Here is a 20,114-nt window from a genome sequence, read left to right on the forward strand (position 1 = left end):
ATTTCAGAATTTATGCAACTTGATAGTTGTTTTGTTTGTTTTCGTTTTGTTTTGGTTTTCTTCATTAGTGACTCTCACGAGAGGTGTTTATGTTGCAGCCATTAGTCGCTCAGGCAAATTAACCTTTGTCCATGCTGACTGTGAATATTCCCTTGGGTTGCCAGATTCAGCAAATAAAAGTGCGGTTGCCCAGCCAAATTCAAATTTCAGAAAAACAATGAAGCAGGTTTTAGTATAAGTGTGTCCCATGAAAGATTTTGGGCTTACTTACTAAAAATGTATTTGTCTTTTATATGGCAACACTACATGATTACTAGTTCTTTCTGCCTCTGTTCTTGCCCTGTATGTCTCTCCTTCTCCTTTCAGAATTTCCAAAGCTCATCTGGGATCTACAGTAAAAATTCATACACGTGCACAAAGCATTATTTAAAATAAGGGCAAAGTTTCAAGGGCTATGTTTTGGAAGGAAGGAGGTAATTAATGCCAGATTAAAGATAGTGCAGACATCTGGGTATTTAGCCCAGTGTTTCTAGATTATCGGCTGAAGTCCAGCTGATTATGATGATTATAAAGTACTTTGCCCACACCCTATGTTTGTTGTGCGAAACTTACAGAAAGCTGATGCACATGCATTTACTTTCCCTGTCATATTGTGCAAGTTACTCAATAGCTCAATTGGGCTGTACTCAATAGCTCGCTAATTACTTGGATGCTCACCTAGATTATCACATTCTCAGTATGTCACACTACTGCAACACTCCATCTTGTTATTGGGTATTGGTGAACTTCAGATACAGCCATAGTAATGTTTCTTTGGTGCTTTATTGTAAGATCTTTTGATAAGTACTGTGGTATCAAGACTGAAGTTCAATAAATGATCTTTGGCTTTTCTACATGTCATACCCAACTGAATTACTCCATGACCTTGGCGTGTATTAATTGGCATGCTCAGCCAGAGAGAAATACTGGCACTTTCAATGATTCATTTTCTTGTAGAAGGTACATCTTAGGCCTTTTGTTGTATGGTTCACGAATCCTGAGAGCTGTATGCTGATCCAGATTGTTGTTAAGAGCTGAGGCTATGGATAGTGATGTGTTTGTATGGCGTTCACATTAAAGGGAATATAGCTGAAAGAGGATGGTAGGAAGAAGTTACGAACACAACAGATAGGGTAGGCAGAATGTTCTGGTGTTGAAGCCATTCCCATATAATTTTTTCATTCTTATCATCTGTCCTCCAAGATTATATGTAAAAGAACTAAAAGAATAACTTTCTCTCCAGATGGTTCTTGGTTGTAAATACCATTGTTTCATTCTACCAATTATGGGAGGGAATCCTTTTCCAATACAGAAGGAAGTAATGTATCAAGCCACCCTGACACCCTGAGTACTCTTGGGAGACTCTTCTTTGTCGAGAAAATGGACTCTAGGAGTCCCCTTCATGGATCTTAGAAAAAAAGATCACTCAGTTATCTAGCTCTAGTTCGTATCTTTAGTTCTCGGCTTGAAACTGGTTAGAGGGCATCTTCACTGAATCCCTTTCTATCACATCAGCTGAACTCATTACCGCCTCACCAAATCTGCTTTTCCTTCTCAGCTACCAGGTTTCTCTTAGTAGTTCTATTAAGCTTCTAGTTCTTGAGGCAGAAACAGCAGAACTTCTGCTTGGCTCATCCCTTCTATCCCTTTGGCCAGTATTTCATGTATTTTAAAATATTTTCCTTAACAATATTTTCTAGAAGAGGCATTTCATTTCCATTCTCTCTGCCATCCCTAGATCATCATTTCCTCATGCTTGAATTGCTCCAGGTGCCCCCTGGCATCCCTTCTGAATTCCATTTCTCCCATCCATTCCATTACATGAGCAATTAGAATTGCTCTTTTTTACATCCAACTTTTGTTATTAGTTCTACCCAACTCCAGTACATATAGTGGTTTATTACTGTATGTTGAGTCAGGTTCAAACACTGTCTTCTATCATCTAAGACCCTACCTCTGTGCCTCTATAGGTTCACTTAGGCTATACTTCTATGCAGATTTTAAAGACAACTCTCTACACTTATTCTGAACCTTTGAATTCTAAAATTCCTTGATGAAGTCTTTTATCCCCAATTCCAGAACTCAGAGTTGAAAGATCCCATTGATGGCAGGGAGCAGGAATATTTCATCAAATTCCAGATATCCAGGTTAGGAAAGAAATGACAGTTAATACTTAAAAATACTTTGATTTTTCAGGGCTATAAAGCACTGTTTAAACATGGGAGAGCAGGTTACATGCTTAAAGATAAACCCGCATGCCCTAAGTAAACATTGCAGAGTAAGCTGAGAGAAATTCACAGTTGTTTTCCAAGGATAACAATAATATGAGTGGTCATCTGAATAATTTGATAGGTTACCATATTTCTTAGGCAGAAGCTTTGCCATCTTTTACAGCAAACACACTTGGTAATTGTCTGTGTATTACTCATTTATTTCGCTTATGATATCTTTTGGCAAATTCCAGTTTATTATCAATGTGTTGGGGATGATGTTTTATGATATAGCAGCAAGGGTATTGCATTTTGCTAAGGTCATTGTGAGTCTTCACCTTTAAATTACTCTTTGTTTACACAACATCAGTTAATAGCCATTATATGGTGCTAGGAAGAGCAGTGAGCCCAGATACAAACTTAAAGTCTTAAAAGGCTTAAGTTTATGTTTGGCACCTTGAAATGATAGTGTAGCCATTGGACAAGTGAAAGGATGTAAGGGGAGCCAGGTTATTGAGTTACTCAGTCCTGGCTTTGCTTCTGGAAAGTTCTTTGACTTGATCAGTAAGTCACATTTTCTTATAAACTGTCAAATCCTTCTAAGTAAAATGAGACAGTGTGCTCAGCTAAAAGTGCTCATTAAACAAATGACTATTGAACACTATACTAACCTCAAAATATTTTAGAATAGTGATCTCTAAGGTTCTGGCAAATGTTTCTCTGAAAATTCACCATAGTCTGATTTGGGGGATTAGAAAGACTGGATTCTGGGAATGGCAGAGGTGGCAACTTTGTTTTAAAAAATCTTTGCTGTTAGATTTCACCTTGAGGTTAAATGAAGTGGCCAATCTAACAAGCTAAATTTCAAAACCTAACTCAAGATGCACATATTATAAAATAGCCTAAAATTAAGATATTTCAGAGTCAAGACTAATTTTATTCATTCATTTGTTCAAACTTGCTGCACATAAAAACAGCTAGAGAACATTTTGATGAATAGAGGGTGATTTGAAATTCCTTTATCATCAAGTGCTTTCAACTTCTAAAATTCCTGCTCTATTTGAAGATGGGATACTTTGTTTCATTCTATTCATTTTCTTTATGTGGAGACTTTCTGATTCCACCTTTTTTGTTCACAACATCAGGTTCTTTTGTGCTGCTGTAACATAATGCCCAAGACTGGGTAATTTATCAAACACAGAATTTTACTTCTTACAGTTATGGATGGAGACTGGAAAGAACAAGACCAAGGTGCTGGCATCTTGTGAGGACCTTCTTGCTGCATCTTCACATGGTGGCAGGCAGAAGGCAAGAGACAGCCCACTGTCTCCTTTATAAAGGCACCTAATTCCCTTTGTGTGGGAAGAGCCCTCATGGCCTAATCACCTCTTAAAGGCCCCACCTGTTAATACTAACATATTGGAAACACCTGAATTTTGGAGGGGGCACATTCCAGCCAAAGCACCAATCTAACTAAAATTGCTCTAAGTCTTCTATTTTCTTAGACTTCTGTTTTCTTAGAGCATAGCTTCTCCATTTGTCTACTGAATTACAAACTACCCAAACTTACTGGTTTGCAACAACAATTGTTTTATTATATGTAGTGATTTTGTAAGTCTGAGATTCTGGCAGGGTTTGACTGAATGGTCCTGTTCCACATAGCATTTACTGAGATTACATGATGTGGTGGTATTTAGTTGGTGGCTGGTCTGGTCTGGAGGTTTCAAGATGACTTTACTGACATACCTGGTACCTTGGCGAAAATGGCTGTAAGGCTGACTGCACCCTCTTCCCCTCCATGTAGTCACAGAGTCTCTCTTGGTACTCCCCCCAGCAGGGTAGCTGAACTTCTTACATGGTGGCTCAGTGCTGCAAGAGACAGAGACGAAAGCTTCCAGTTCTCTTAAATACCATACTTAAGCCAGCATAGCATCACTTTTGCTGCATTTTATTGATCAAATCAGTCTCAGGCCGGCCCAGATTCAACAGGAACAATGACAGACTCCACCTCTTGACACAAAGTGTGTTGGAGAACTTGACGGCCATTTAAAACAGCTGCAGAGGAATGCTTATTTTTTTTTTCTTCAGAGTAGCATAAAGTCTGCTATTAATGGTCAAGGTTGTGGTGAACTGGACAGTACAGAACAGAGTAGGATGGGGTGGCACAGGTTAGAGGAGTCAGCACTGGGAATAGGTTGGGTGGCAGAGCTGAGTGACTGAGGTCTAACGCGAATGGGAAGGAGTGCCTCCTGTTCCCTCCAGTGGCAGGAAATGGTTGATGCCACTGACATACTCAAGCTGACTCTCCCTCAGTCTGGGATCATGTCGTTTTAATCAGTTTGCATTTGTCCTTGCAACTTTGCCCTCTTTCTCTTCTGAATGCTGCAGCTGCTGAAATTTTGATTTTCTTTTTTTTAAATCTTAGATCTGCTGCTTCCTAATGACCTAATGGTTTATGCATTTCAAGGCACCTGTAATCTTATCAGTAAATTATTTTCACCTCACATTATGGAAAGACATAGGGAATTACTTCTGAGAAAGTTTCTGGTTGATAATTGATTTCACCTTTAGAATAGGCTTTTGCGAATATAGGGTGGCAATTTCTCTTTTTTGTATACAAATATGTGAGAAAGTATTTTTAAAACTAAAAGGCCCACATGCTTACTACAGAAAATGTGTTAGGAGAGAAAGTCTGTGACAGGATGATCCCTTTAGGCTTCTTCTGGTTCTTCTCTCTACCCATTACACTGATCAGCCCAGCAAGCACCTGGGGCTTCTCTGGTTTCCTGTAACAGTAGGAATCATGGATTATCATTTAGTGGTTTCCATTTTACTACTTTCTGCTTGCTTCTCTTTTTCTGTATTTCCCAGGGTCTGTCCCAGAAATTCTGATTTAATTCTTAAGGAGTGGATCCCAGGCCTGCTTATTTTTGTAATTTGCCAGGTGATCCAGATGTGCAGCTAAGATTAATAACCACTGGTCTAGAGCAGTGGTTTTCAAACATTGTTCTGTATTAGCACCACCTAGAGAGCTAATAAAATCCTTAGCACTCCAGCTTCAGTGAAGGAGGATAGGGCCTGTGCTTTTACACTTTTCCTAAAGTTTCCAGGTGATTCTGACAGGTACCATAGTTTGAGAGGATAGTAAAATGTGTTTTACACAATGTGCAAAGTTGTACATTTTCAGCAGTTCTGTAGGTCCTTATGTTGGAAGGATTTTGGCAAAATATGGAATGTTTTCAGTCTGTATTTTTATATTGTTAGGCACGATTACTATAGTCTTCTTGGTAATCCAGTATATGAAAGCTTGAAAAATAATGACACATTAGGTACTTGATAAAAGATGGGGAGCTGAGAAAATAGGCAGTTCTATATTCTTTCCTATTATTTATTTCACATTGGTTTTGATTTTTTCTATGTAGCATTAACTTCTTTGAAATAATAATAATAATAATAATAATAATAATAATATTATTATTATTATTATTTTTTTGAGGCGGAGTCTTGCTCTGTTGCCCGGACTGGAGTGTAGTGGCCGGATCTCAGCTCACTGCAAGCTCTGCCTCCCGGGTTTATGCCATTCTCCTGCCTCAGCCTCCCGAGTAGCTGGGGCTACAGGCGCCCGCCACCTCGCCCAGCTAGTTTTTTGTATTTTTTAGTAGAGACGGGGTTTCACCGTGTTAGCCAGGATGGTCTCGATCTCCTGACCTCGTGATCCGCCTGTCTCAGCCTCCCAAAGTGCTGGGATTACAGGCTTGAGCCACCGCGCCCGGCCTGAAATAATTATTAATAAATCTTTAAGATATACAAAAGTATATAACCATTATCCAGCTTAAGAGATAAAATATTATCAGCAGAGACGAAGTCCCCTGCATATCCATTCTGTATTATTACCTTTTCCTCCATCCTCTTTAGAGGTAACCACACTTTTGGAATTGATATTTAGCATGCATTCCCTTTGACCTTTACTACTTCTATATATCCTTGTAAATAAAAGACATATACAGCCTATAAATATTTTTGCTTATGCACTTAACATTGTGAGATTTAACTATGTTGATAGATATCTCTACTTCATTTATTTTTGCCGTAAAATTGGTACACAATTGTATAAAATTGTATATCAATTTTATGGCAAAAATAAATCAAAATCACTTTCTACAGTAAAAAAAATTAGTTTTTCTCCAATATCTTGAAGTTACATCAGTTCCATTCTGAATATCTTTGTAAGTTTTTTTTACTTGCACCTGTGTGATTTTAGATATATATCTTCAAGTTTACTAGACATTATCAAATTGATCTCCAAAGCAGCTGTGCTGATTTACCATCTCACTGTCATTCTCTCTGTCCTCTTTGGAATTGACAGTTTATTAAAGTTTTGCCATTTGGGGATTATAAGATAGTATTCTGTTGTGGTTTCAGTGCTGATTTTTCTGAATACTAATAATATTGGTGAACATCTCTCATTTAGTTCTTTTCTGTGAATTTTTCTGTCTTGCCTAGTTTTATATGGAGATGTTTATCTTCTTGATGTGTACAAGCTTCCTCTTTGTTCATTTATGTGATTCTGGATTCTTATTCTTATCATATGTGTTGCAAATATTTACTGTTTTGAAGCTTTGCTCATCTATTTTATACTGTCTTGACGAACAAAAGTTACATTTTAATAGAGTCAAGCCTATCAACAATTGTGACTTATGTTTTGATAACTATATATTTGCATATTACATTGTGTCTCAGGAACAATTCCAGGAAGACTAAAAGCCTAAAGGCAAAAAACAAAAAGTTATAGATTTAAGAAGAGAAAAAAAAATCTAATGTAATAATAATTGATTTATTTATTCTATTTTTTTCTATAAATTTTCTTGAATTTCTACCTAGACAATATTTTGTCTGGTAGTAATGGATTATTTGGCTTCATTGTGTTCAGTCTTGTACATTTTTTTTCTTGTTCTCTTGAATTGTTAGGCCCTCCAATATATTTTTAAATTATAAGCAATCATAGTGATGGGTCACTCAGGTTTTTTTTCCTGATTTTACAAGGAATCCTTTTAATATGTTACTATTTAGTAAAATACTTCTTGTACAGTTTTGGTGGGTATCCATTATCAAACTGAGGAAGTTGCTTTTCATTCCAAGTTGGCTAAAAATTTCATTATAATAGCTGATGAATTCAAATGATTATATGGTATACTTTTTAAAATAAGTTTTTATTATGAATTACACAAGTAGATTTTCTATCATTGAAGGATCTCCTTATTTCTGGAGGAAACACCACTTGGTCATTATTCATTTAATATGTTACTGATTTCTGTTATTAATCCTTTGTGTGCTTTTTCTTTTAGGCTTTTGCATTTATGTTCATGGATATGACTGGGCTGTAGTTATCCTTTATGCTTCATGTTTGCTTTTGACATAAAGTACTTTCTTTGTTTCTTCCCTTCTCTTTTAAGTGTTAACAAGCATTGGGAGTTGGAGGAGGAGGGGGTTAGGGTGAGTGGAGCTTGATTTACTCTTAAGCAGTGTCTTCAGGATCTGACTTCTCTCTATCTCTGAATTCTATTCACTCCTCCTCTTCATGTTGGCAAAAGAGCCTATATAGCTATTATATAAAAAGTAACATATCTTTCCATCTTTTATGTACATTATTCATCAGTTACTCTGGGTGCTCTTAAAATATTCTGTTATGTACTATCTCCCTTAATTTTACCTTGTGATTCTTTAAATTTTTCTTGTATATATTTTGAGTCTTTATTATTAGGTGTATATCAAGTTTGAGCTGCAGTATCTTGAAACTTTAATCATCATGTACTGACTCTATGTCTCTCTAATAATGAATTTTTACTTAAAGTCCATTTGCCTGATATTAATATGGCTTTTATTTTATTTTATTTTATTTTATTGTTTTGAGGTGGAGTATCACTTTGTCACCCAGGCTGGAATGCAGTGGCACAATCTTGGCTCACCGCAACCTCCACTTCCTGGGTTCAAGCAATTCTCCTGCTTCAACCTCCTGAGTAGCTGGGACTATAGCCACAAACCACCACACCTAGCTACTTTTTGTATTTTTAATTGAGACAGGGTTTCACCATGTTGGCCAGGCTGGTCTTGAACTCCTCACCTCGAGTGATCTGCCTGCCTCCCAAAGTGCTGGAATTATAGGCGTGAGCCACTGCCCCCAGCTGGCATTCTTTTTACGTATTTGTTTTCCACTTTACTTTCAGGGTTTTTGTGAGTTTAAGTTTAGGATGTGTAAACTACAAGAAACATTTAGTTGGACTTACTTCTTTAAATGTAATCTATCTTTGTCTTTTAAATATTTAAACCATGTAATAGTTGACACGACACATTCTTTCTAAGGTCTCATTTTGTGCTTTCTCTTCATTCTGTTTATGTGCTAGTCGCCACCCTCACTCCTTCATAAACTTGTCTTTTTTCTTAATTTTTTGGATCGAGGATTTCCACACTCCTCCCAACAACAACAATTTTCCTTCAGTACTGTTTTGGTAGTTACACATTCTATGTTATTTTGGCAGTTTCCCTTAAATTTTTAATTCTCATATCCAACTTAAAGTGGCATTTTGTGTCCTGGGCCTAATTCTTTTTGTGTGCCCTAATTCTATTCATGCCATCATTTTCCATAGTTTCTTTCTAAATCTATTTTCCTAGGTTTTATATACTTTGTTTTCTCTTATTATGTGGGTCTTGCTCCATGTCTCTTCCCACTTCTTGCAATGGCTCAGCTCTACTGTAGAAGCTGGCATTTTTGACTTGGCCAACAAAGACTGTTTGCATTCCTTGCTCTTTTGGCCACTCTGATCTTTGTCCTTTCCAGTTTAATGGAAAAATTATTAAACTCCGGGCTGTATGCAAAAACCGTTATGCTTAACACCCTCCCTTTTCAACACTTTTTTCTTTTTATGCTGAGGTTTCATCTGAGTGGGTTTTATAAGAACAAAGACAAAACTGTGGATTGAGGTTGAGTTCACAGTGAAACCTGATCTTACAGCAGCATAAACCACATGTGGACATCATTGTTTATCCCTCATATTGGCTGTTAGTGTAAAAAATAGCATTTGATTAAATTTCATTGTTCGTATAACTAAGCAAAACATTTTTTCTTACCATTTGCAAGGCTGTATTCTCCTGAAAATGTGCCTAGAGATACTCAACCCAGAGTATAGAAAAAAAAAAAGAAATGGATAGTAAGAGAACTAAGTTATGTTCTTGCCTTTTCAATAGCTGAGTAACCTTTGGCAGGTCACTTTACCTTGGAGAAGCTTTACCACTCTGGGCCAAAGGTAATTTATCTGTAAAGTGATCTGGCAGGAGGTATTAGTTATCTATTGCTGTGTAATAAATTATACCAAAATTTAATGGCCTAATAGGACAAATATTTACTCACAGCTTCTGTAGTCAGACATCTGACCTTGGCTTAGGTAGGTGCCTCTGGCTCAGTGTCTCTTGGAAGGCTGTAGTCAAGGTGTCTTCCAGAATTATGGGATGATTGTTTTCAAGCTCACTCATGCAGTTGTTGGCAGGATTCAGCTCTTCAGGTGTTGTTGGACTGAGAACCTCAGTTCCTTGTGGGCTGCTAGCTGGAGACCTCCCTCAGTTCCTTGCCATGTGAGCCCCTCCACAGTATGACAACTTGCCTCTCCCAGAACGAGGACTCCAACAGTGAAAGTGAAAGAGAGCAAGCAAGACAGAAGCTTAAATCATTCTGTGATCTAATCTTGAAAGCAACATCGTGTTATTTTCTCTGGTTTCTATTACTTGCAAATCACTTGATTCAGTGCGCACTCAAGAGGAGAGAGTTCTTTGTTCTTTTTTGTGTTTAACCTGGTTGCTTCTCCCAAATTAGTTGGTGTGAGAAAGAAACTATCTTCATTTTGGCCTCCACTTGATTCAGTCATTAATTATGTTAGAAGGCACATACCTTTCTTAAGTAAGAATCTATTTGGGTGTCAAGAGGGACTACTTTCTGCCTCTGGAGGAGTTCAGGGACTGTATACATGTCATATATCTCACATATGTATAATCCACATAAATGTAAGGCATATATTTAAAAGTCAAAACAACATTAGTTTGATTTGAAAGCTTCAGAATCGAATTGATTACAAAGTCTTATTTTTATTTTTAAAAGTCAAAGCAAATATAAATGAAGCTCCATTTGTAATTTTGGATTACTGGTGATATAACTATATTATTGTTTAGACTATTTAAATATATTTGTGAGTTTTTTTGTGATAAAAGATACAAAATGCATTTTTTTTCCCATACTGTTACATAGGAAGGACACTGGTCAGAAAAATTGGTTATAGGTAGAAGCTCTGCCATTTCTTGGTATATGGCACAATTTATCTAAATACCAGTTGCCTTATTTGTAAATGAAGTTCTTGATACTGTAGTCTCAGATTAGATGTTTTATGCTTTATAAATGATCGTGTTCTATGACTAAATGGAGTTTCTTTGACTAACCTGTTGTTTCAGGCCACATGTGACCAACGTGGCTGTTGCTGGAATCCCCAGGCAGCTGTGAGTGTTCCCTGGTGCTACTATTCCAAGAATCATAGCTACCACATGGAGGGCGACCTTGTAAACACAAATGCAGGTAAGCCAGAGTCTGCCATGATGCAGGAGGTCCAGACCCTCTGGAGGTTGACTGTATCCCCCAGAGGAGAGCTGGGGCAGCCTGCAGAGTTCTGCTCTGTGGGGCCACATAACCACATGTGACAGAAGGTAGGCACTGCTCTTAATCAAGGACTAGAATCTATGTGGGCACCAAGCAAAAAATTATTCTCTGCCTTGGGAGTTGAGAGGCCGTGTCCTCTTTCCAGCTTCCCCATTATGGACCTTCATGACTGTGCAATAATCATTGATCATTTTTGTATTCAAGTTTATCCCTTTTAAAGTGGGGGATTCAAAATCAGTAACCTCTCAGACTACTTCCAACTCTAATTTTATGCTCTTTTTATGAAATGGAAATAATTCCAATTTTATAAACATGTTGTGAAAGTCAATATAAGTGTTCATGGAGTGAATAGCCCCTCTTCTTCCTCTTACTCTAAAATTCAGAGCATAGGCTGGGCGCAGTGACTCACACCTGTAATCCCAGCACTTTGGGAGGCTGAGATGGATGGATCATGTGAGGTCAGGAGTTTGAGACCAGCCTGGCCAATATGGCAAAACTCCATCTCTACTAAAAATACAAAAATTAGCCGGGTGTAGTGGCATGCACCTGTAGTCCCGGCTACTCAGGAGGCTGAGGCAGGAGAATCGCTTGAATCCAGGAGGCAGAGGTTGCAGTGAGCTGAGATCGTGACACTGCACTCCAGCCTGGGTGACAGAGCTAGACTCCATCCAGCCACCCCCCCACCCAAAAAAAAAATGCAGAACATAATGATGACCATTCTAGGGGATAGCAGAAGGTGACGCTTTAGGGAGGCTCTCGGTAGAAAGGAAGAGGCATGTTCCCCTTTCAGATGCTCTGGGCCTGATGGACTGTTCCAATAAGGTCTCAACTTTCACCTGGTTTACCATTTAATTAGGGAGATGGCGTCAATGGATATAATCACCTGTAATGCAATACGAAAATAACTGAGAAGGAATTATGTATATGTATGTCAGGTCTGAGAATGTAAAGGGAATCTGATTAACACCAAATGACTGACGGGCTTGTGGAATGAGTGTTAGGCTTATTGGGGGAGGTTTTCAATCAGATTTTGTAGAAGAGAGACAGATTTTTATATAATGTAATGATGATATCTAGCGCCATAATCTGCCATAGATAGTATGTGCATATGATGGGTTATATGTCTGTCTTTTCCCTTCTTTTGAGAAATAAAGGCTTTTCATCAATCCCTTTGATATGTATCCTAATCTTTTTTTTTTTTTTTTTTTTTTTTTTTTTTTTTTTTGAGATGGAGTCTCACTCTGTTGTGCGGGCTGGAGGGCAGTGGCGTGATCTCGGCTCACTGCAATCTCTGCCTCCCGGGTTGAAGCAGTTCTCCTGCCTCAGCCTCTGGAGTAGCTGGGATTACAGGCATGTACCACCATTCCTGGCTAATTTTTGTGTTTTTAGTAAAAACTGGGTTTCACCATGTTGGTCAGGCTGGTCTCGAACTCCTGACCTGGTGATCCACCCGCCTCAGCCTCCCAAAGTGCTGGATTTACAGGTGTGAGCCACCGCACCCAGCCCCATGTACCCTAATTTTTATGTAGGTATTATTTGAGAATTTGCAGAGTCAACTATGAAAATCTTTTTTTTTTTCCTCCTGTGTTAGGATTCACAGCCCAGTTGAAAAATCTGCCTTCTTCACCCGTGTTTGGAAGCAATGTTGACAACGTTCTTCTCACAGCAGAGTATCAGACATCTAATCGTTTCCACTTTAAGGTTGTAATTTGTTTATTTTTTTTAAGTTTTTTTTGAGAGACTTTTGTTCCCTATCCGATGACTGCAGTTACTACAAAACAGAAAAATTTGCTACTGGAGGTATTTTTCTCTACTGTCATTATTAATTGGCACCTGTATGTTAAAGACATATACGGAATAGTCTTCATTTAGTGTGATAGCTTCCTGAATATGTATTACAGTTTACTAGTGAGTTTGGCTTTCATTTATTTACTCTAGATAACATGTGGAATGTGGTAGGAAGATAAAATAAGGGAGAGCACATCTTTCAATCCATCTTTGCAGATGTGCTGTGTATGTTTCTACCTAAAGACTAACTTAGGCCCAAAGGTGAACCCTTTGAATTTGGTAATATAATGAGTATATCTACCTTAGATATGAGGTCAGTTTGATCAGTACCTGATTCCAGTATCATAAGTAGGGATATTGGGAAGCTCTGACAAGTTTTTATTTTGGCTTTCCTTCTATTTCTATCTCTGCATAGTTGACCGACCAAACCAATAACAGGTTTGAAGTACCCCACGAACACGTGCAGTCCTTCAGTGGAAATGCTGCTTCTTCTTTGACCTACCAAGTTGAAATCTCCAGAGAGCCATTTAGCATCAAAGTGACCAGAAGAAGCAACAATCGTGTTTTGTAAGTTTTGGAAACCTATCGAAGGATCAGAGTAAGAAGGTTTAAGGGAGGTCTGTAAGCATGGAGAAGAGAGTGTTTCAACAATATTCCTGAAGGTTGTGAAACCATTATTAGTGACCAGACCCTTTACCTTCTAAAGTATAAATTTTTTTCTGACTTTCTTTCTCTTTCTTCTGTTTGCACAATCAGTTTTTTTCTCTTTAGTTTTCCCTTTATTTCTCTCCATCTATAATATATAATCAGCTGTCTACCAGTAAATATTTACTGAACATCTCCTATTGTAAGTATAGTGTTCTGGTCATGTGGTAGGCTGTCTGGTCTGGGAGTAAGAAATTTGCACATGGTCCCTTTCTTCAAGGAGTCCTAATCTCTTGTTGCCCATAGAAAAATGTCACAGGATGGCAAATGGGACTGAATGAATGGGGGCTATTGAGTCGTTGAGATATAAAGGATGCTTTTCCAAGCACTTACGTTCTCTCCACGCCGCTTGCTCACCCATCCTTGTGTTCTCCACCTGTGTCTAGGTTTGACTCAAGCATTGGGCCCCTCCTGTTTGCTGACCAGTTCTTGCAGCTCTCCACCCGACTGCCTAGTGCTAACGTGTATGGCCTGGGAGAGCATGTGCACCAGCAGTACCGGCATGATATGAATTGGAAGACCTGGCCCATATTTAACAGGGATACAACTCCCAATGGAGTAAGCTTTCAGATGGATCCCTTTCCCCTGAATATCATAGTCTCATTCTTGAAGGTCACCTCTAGTATTACAGTGTAGTGTTTAAGAGTAAGAGTCTAGAGTAAGACTATCTGGCTTTGAATTCTAGTCTTTCTACTCACTGGTTACATGGTTCTGGGTGTTACTTACCTCTCTGTCTTCAGTTTCTTATCTATAAAATGGAAGTAATGTCTCAATAGGGGAGTGGTGAGGATTATATGAACTGATACATGTAAAGTATCTAGAAGAATGGCTGCCAGAAGGAAAGTGCTCAATAAATGCCAACTCCTTCATATTTTTCCTAACCAGATACGGAGAAGATCTTATTAATATCTGTACTCTGAACAACAGTTGATTGTGATCACCATACTTTTAGGTTCCCCTTTAATCACCGACTTACCAGGTTTATCAAAATAGGATAAAGTCTCAGCTAAAACAAACATATTTGTATAAAGAATGATTGTGGTAGTGAAAGAATAGACAGTTTTGTCATTTTATTTTATTTCCACTTTTGTTTGTTTTGACTGCTAAAATTTGAAATAACATTGTTTTCTGGATTTGGAAATACTCTGTTGTTCAAGGCCTTTCTTTTTCTTTTCTTCTTCTCTCTTTTGTTGAGATGGGGTCTCACTGTTGCCCAGGCTGAAGTGCAGTGGCGCAACCATGACTCACTTTAGCCTCAACCTCCCTGGGCTCAGGTGACCCTCCCACCTCAGTGTCTGGAGTAGCTGAGACTAAAGGTGTGTGTCACCATGCCTGGCTAATTTTTTTTTGTATTTTTTTGTGGAGACTGGTTTTTGCCATTTTGTTCAGGCTGATCTCAAACTCCTGGATGCAAGCAATCCTCTGGCCTCGGTCTCCCCTAAGTGCTGGGAATTACAAATGTGAGCCACTGTGCCCAGCTGGGCTTTCTTGACTAAGCAGAATTAATGGATGGATGAAAGGAGATTACAGCAATAATTTATTAGTCAACAATTTATATATATATATATATACACACACACACACACACAAATATGTGTGTGTATATATATATATTTCTATTTAGCCATAGAGTCTAGAAAATATAATAATTTCTTGTTAAACAAAACCGAGGCCCAGAGAAGCCAAATTAATAGCTCAAGGCAAAAGAGTTTGTAAGAACAAGAATGGCCTGAACCCGGGAGGAGGAGCTTGCAGTGAGCCGAGATCACGCCACTCCTCTCCAGCCTGGGCGACAGAGTGAGACTCTGTCTCAAAAAAAAAAAAAAAAAGAAAAGAAAAAAAAAAAAAGAGTTTGTAAAAACAGAGGAAGAATCTAATCCCTTCTCTGTGTAATTTTAAACCCAAGCTCTGTACTGTACATATGCCTATCAGAAAAGTAGAAAAGCTGTTGAGTCAGAGCAACTTAACCTAGGAATAATTGGTAACAATTGTTTCATTAAGGAGCCTCAGATGCTTGCTACTCAAAGTGTGTATGTAGCAGGGGAACCACCATGTGAGAGAGGTGGGCTTTCAGCCCCTTCTTCCATCTATTGAATTAAAATCTGCATTTAGGGCCAGGAGTAGTGGCTCATGTCTGTAATCCCAACACTTTGGGAGGCCAAGGCGGTTGAATCATTTGAGGTCAGGAGTTCAAGATCAATCTGGTGAAACCCCATCTCTACTAAAAATGCAAAAAAATTAGCCACGCATAGTGGCAGGTGCTTGTAGTCCCAGCTACTCAGGAGGCTGAGGCAGGAGAATAGTGTGAACCCGGGAGGTGGAGCTTGCAGTGAGCTGAGATCATGCCACTGCACTCCAGCCTGGGCAACAGAGCGAGACTCCGTCTCAAAAAAAAAAAAAAAAAAAAAAAATTTAGCCAGGTGGTAGTGGCATGCACCTGTAATCCTAGCTACTCAGGAGGCTGAGGCAGGAGAATCGCTTGAGCCTGGGAGGTAGAGGTTGCGGTGAGCCAAGATCATGCCAGTGCACTCCAGTCTGGGCAACACAGTGAGACCCTGTATGAAAAAAAAAAAATCTGCTTTTAGGTGCCCATGTAATTTGTGGATACGCCAAATTTTGAGAAACACTTTTCCAGAGCAATAGTTATCAAATGTGACTACATGTTGGAGTTATCTGGGGAAATTAAAAAATAACAGCTATGTCTGCTTCTATCTCCAGGGATTCTGTTTTAATTGGTCTGGCATGCAGTCTAGGTTGAGAACTCCTGTTCTGGAGTCTCGAAGACAAGCCTAGACTAGAGCTCCACCTAGTTGCCTGATTCATATTAAGGCATATTAGTGGAGCTTAAGTCAGGTTAAGACAGGCCTCTTTGAGAGGGCAGCTTTTGTGAATTATGTTTTAAAAATTCCTATCCTCTCACCTTGTAAAAAACATCACAGCCTTCACATTCCTTCTGGATGAATGATCATAGCTGGCTCATTCTGTAAGAAAACAGGAGTTCACTTGGTTAACATCAACTAGATATAGACCCCATCTTTTAAAAATGTGTCTTTATGACCATGAATTTCCTGTCAATTAGTTGCATAATTAGGACCGATTTCCTAAACCAACCACACAGTGTGGTGCTGAGACTTCTTGGTTGTAAATTTTGGTTTTTAATTATCTTTCTGCAGAACGGAACTAATTTGTATGGTGCGCAGACATTCTTCCTGTGTCTTGAAGATGCTAGTGGATTGTCCTTTGGGGTGTTTCTGATGAACAGCAATGCCATGGGTAAAGGAATATTAATGGAAAAAACAAGCGCAAGAGTGATTTTCAGTCCCTTTCTTACAGCACTATGATAAAAGGAATGGATCCCTTTAAGAGTGACTGAGCCATAGTGTAGGGAGGGCCATATAGATTATCTAATTGTGCTATCCCTACTTCATTACCTGGTGATCCATGGTAGCCACGAGTAGGGGATTTTCTCCTAGCTTATGATTTTCCTGAAACTGGTGGCCTCTGTTGGAATATTTTCTATTATCAAGTTGAGGGAGCTAACCCTTCCCTATAATTTACTCTGAGATAGTTTCCACCAATGTGTTCTCCATCTTCAGCCTTTTCGTCAGTAGATCCCAGTGGCAATAAATTGCCACAGGGGAAGAGAAGATGTATCAGAAGCTCCCAGGATTGATGGTGGGCATAGGGTATTGATCGATACCTCTTCTCAATTGAGAGTCATTGATTCAATCAGTGCTCCTCAAAGTGTGGTCCCTGATTGGGTCACAGACTGTTTCAGGTCTATAGTAAGATGAGTATAGAAATGGCGAGTAAGCAGTGCTGTAGCCTCCACATGCACACATGAACCTTTTTCTAGTAATTCATTTTCATGTTGTTTTATGAAAATATCAGCTTGCAGTGAAATGGAAATTAAACAAAATAAAGATCTGATTCTCCAACACAGATACCTGAGAAACACTCTAAATAATCTAAAATGATTCTAGGACATCTAAGAGATGAATCTAAGATGATTCTAATAGAACCTTAGATGATCCTAAGGTACTTGAAATGCCAAACAACCTAAGAATAGACTGAGATAATATATAATACAAGGACTGTACAGTTTTAGATAGGTGAAAGGAGCCAGAAAATAAGATGAGTCAGACTTGGTGGGAAAGGCCACAAGATCCTAGATACTCTGTATGAGTTGTTCCTATGACCAAAGAGTACATTGCAATATTTCTTGAGGCATTTTATTCCTGGATACAAATCAGTGTAATGACACAACTTTTGAGAATGGTGATTGGCACATAGAGGGATTTTGAATTTATGGCACAATTTATGACTTTTTTTTTTTTTTTTTGGTTTGGCTTTTGTTTGGTGTGAGATTTACTGAGGATAGTTATGTCCATGTCTAGTTGAATTATATTCTCACAAGAATGATGGGGTATGTGGTGGGACATGTTCTGTGGTTGTGAAAGTCAGAGAGGAAAAGCTTTTCCTCTAACCTCTTAGGGTTAATTCTTGGGAGCCTGCAAATTAAACTGGCAAAAAGGTAAATTAGCAATAGAAAAGACAATTTATTTTCACATGTAATGCGTATACACACAGGAGTTCTCAGTGATGAGTAACTCAAAGGAGAGATTAGAACTTGGGGCTTCTATACCATCTTAATTAATAGGTGAAAGGGAAGGAGGAAAGATGCTTAGGAGAGAACAAATGACGTTTTGGAAAGATAAATGGGCCCTTAGAAGATAGGTGGGAGGATGAGATAGTCTTGTGACACTGTCTATCTGGGAATGGTGCCTGTTGTCTCAGAAAAGATTAGAGGTACTCCTTGGCGCAGATTTATGACAATTGCTTTTTATTGAGTTTTTGTGGGAGGCTATGCTTTTAGACACATCAGGGATGTCAGTAACTTAAATACCTTCAGTCCAAAATAATTTTTTTTTTTTTTTATGTCACAGTGGCTTATTCTGGACCCCTTCATGAGCCTGGCTGTTTTTTCCCCAGAGCCTGGGGCCTGGCACAAGGCACTAAGACACTCCAGTCAGTATTATTAAAATCTGTCACAGAAAAAATGCCTTGGCTGCCATGTGCTGTGAGGGTGGACTTGGATGGTCAGGGTTTGTCCCTTGGTATTCAAGATGTGAGACACTAGGGTCACTTTGTTCATGTTCACATGGTTAGTGATCCTGCCTTATTTTAAAACTTGGTAGTTGCTATTCAGTAATCCATTCTGATTTTCATTTTCTTCATTTTTAACCTTTCAAGAGGTTGTCCTTCAGCCTGCACCAGCCATCACTTACCGCACCATTGGGGGCATTCTCGACTTCTATGTGTTCTTGGGAAACACTCCAGAGCAAGTTGTTCAAGAATATCTAGAGGTAAACTTAGGATGTTGAGATTGTGACTGAGGAAATCCTAAACAGCAAATATTTTATAAAAGTAGATTTCCTGTGCAAGTGTGACTCACAAAATCTGCTGTTACAAATTTCAGATATTAAAGAACAGATTTCATATATGCAATGGAAACTTGCTGTATAGCATTTTTATGTTATAAGAAGGGGAGAGAATATAAAGATGCCCCAAACATGGCCCTACCTTCAAACATTTATGAAGGGTTGGAAAAATAGACTAACATTCTGACATTAATGAATCAGTGCTTTGGGAAATGGACTATATTTGGTGCTCTGAAAGCAATGCTTCAAAAACTTTTTATTAAGAACAGAATATTTGCTAATTTTCACTTCACATATGTCTTTCAGCTTATTGGGCGGCCAGCCCTGCCCTCCTACTGGGCACTTGGATTTCACCTCAGTCGTTATGAATATGGAACCTTAGACAACATGAGAGAAGTCGTGGAGAGAAATCGCGCAGCACAGCTCCCTTATGTAAGCAAGGTTTTCAATAGTTCTCCAAAAGTAAAGAAATTTCCTTGAAGAAAAAGAACAACTGTTTATATTTTCTCTCCCTGAGTTTAATTGATTTATTTATTTGGTAATGAAAGGAATTTTAGACACTCAGAATACTAGACTTTTTTTTGTTGGACCAATCATTTTTTGAAGGAACCATAGTTCTTTATAGTATGAAATAGACTAGGAGACCACAATTATGTGTTGGGAGGTAATCTGTTTTTGTCTCTATTTTTCTTATCGTGTATTTTATTAGTAAACATTTTTTGTGCTTACTGTATTGACTACATTTTACAGGTGTTTTTATTTGAGTTTTCAAGGCATTTGTCTCTTCAGCTTGAATTGTAGCATTTTAATGCTTCTCAGTAGGGATTTTCTTGCCTTACGCGTGTTCTTGGTTTGTTTTGACTCAAAAGTGTCATGGCAGGAACTTACCATAAAAGTTGTATCATAATTTTAGAAATTCCTGTAAGATTCTGGCATAAGATTTAATGTCTAAATTCTTAGGTTCTTAGGTTTAGCGTCAGGTCATGAATGATGCAGATTCCCAGTCTCCCTACCTATGTTTTAACAGATGTTTTAAAGAGGAATTGAGGAAGCAGAGTAGTTCTAGACCCCATGAATTTAGCTCAAAATAATTATATTACTGGAAGAACTATGAGCCATCTGGGTTAGCATCATTTTTTTTTCACAGATAGTAAATTGAGGCTGTCAGGGGAAATAACATGACCAAGACCGCATAGATAATTGATGACAGAATGAATACTGCATGACTACATGAAT

The 20,114-nt window shown here is 38.4% G+C and overlaps 1 protein-coding gene and 1 long non-coding RNA gene across 2 annotated transcripts in view; one reads left to right on the top strand and one right to left on the bottom strand.

Moving 5' to 3' along the window:
* The window catches only part of MGAM (maltase-glucoamylase), a 70,874-nt gene that overhangs the window by 15,475 nt on the left and 35,285 nt on the right, over positions 1-20,114 (top strand). Inside the window, exons 4-10 of the mRNA XM_031935971.1 lie at positions 10,743-10,863; positions 12,536-12,645; positions 13,148-13,299; positions 13,824-13,995; positions 16,611-16,710; positions 18,691-18,803; positions 19,185-19,310. Coding sequence (XP_031791831.1) covers positions 10,743-10,863; positions 12,536-12,645; positions 13,148-13,299; positions 13,824-13,995; positions 16,611-16,710; positions 18,691-18,803; positions 19,185-19,310 — 894 coding nt within the window. The remainder of the gene's footprint in view (positions 1-10,742; positions 10,864-12,535; positions 12,646-13,147; positions 13,300-13,823; positions 13,996-16,610; positions 16,711-18,690; positions 18,804-19,184; positions 19,311-20,114) is intronic.
* LOC111521463 lies at positions 422-9,916 on the bottom strand. The gene is made up of 3 exons (XR_002724964.1): positions 9,655-9,916; positions 3,996-4,118; positions 422-1,128 (listed from the first exon to the last, which is right to left on the bottom strand). It is a non-coding gene; the product is annotated as an uncharacterized LOC111521463 (long non-coding RNA).

The sequence above is a fragment of the Piliocolobus tephrosceles genome, chromosome 8 (genome assembly GCF_002776525.5).
Source record: "Piliocolobus tephrosceles isolate RC106 chromosome 8, ASM277652v3, whole genome shotgun sequence".
Taxonomy (NCBI): domain Eukaryota; kingdom Metazoa; phylum Chordata; class Mammalia; order Primates; family Cercopithecidae; genus Piliocolobus; species Piliocolobus tephrosceles.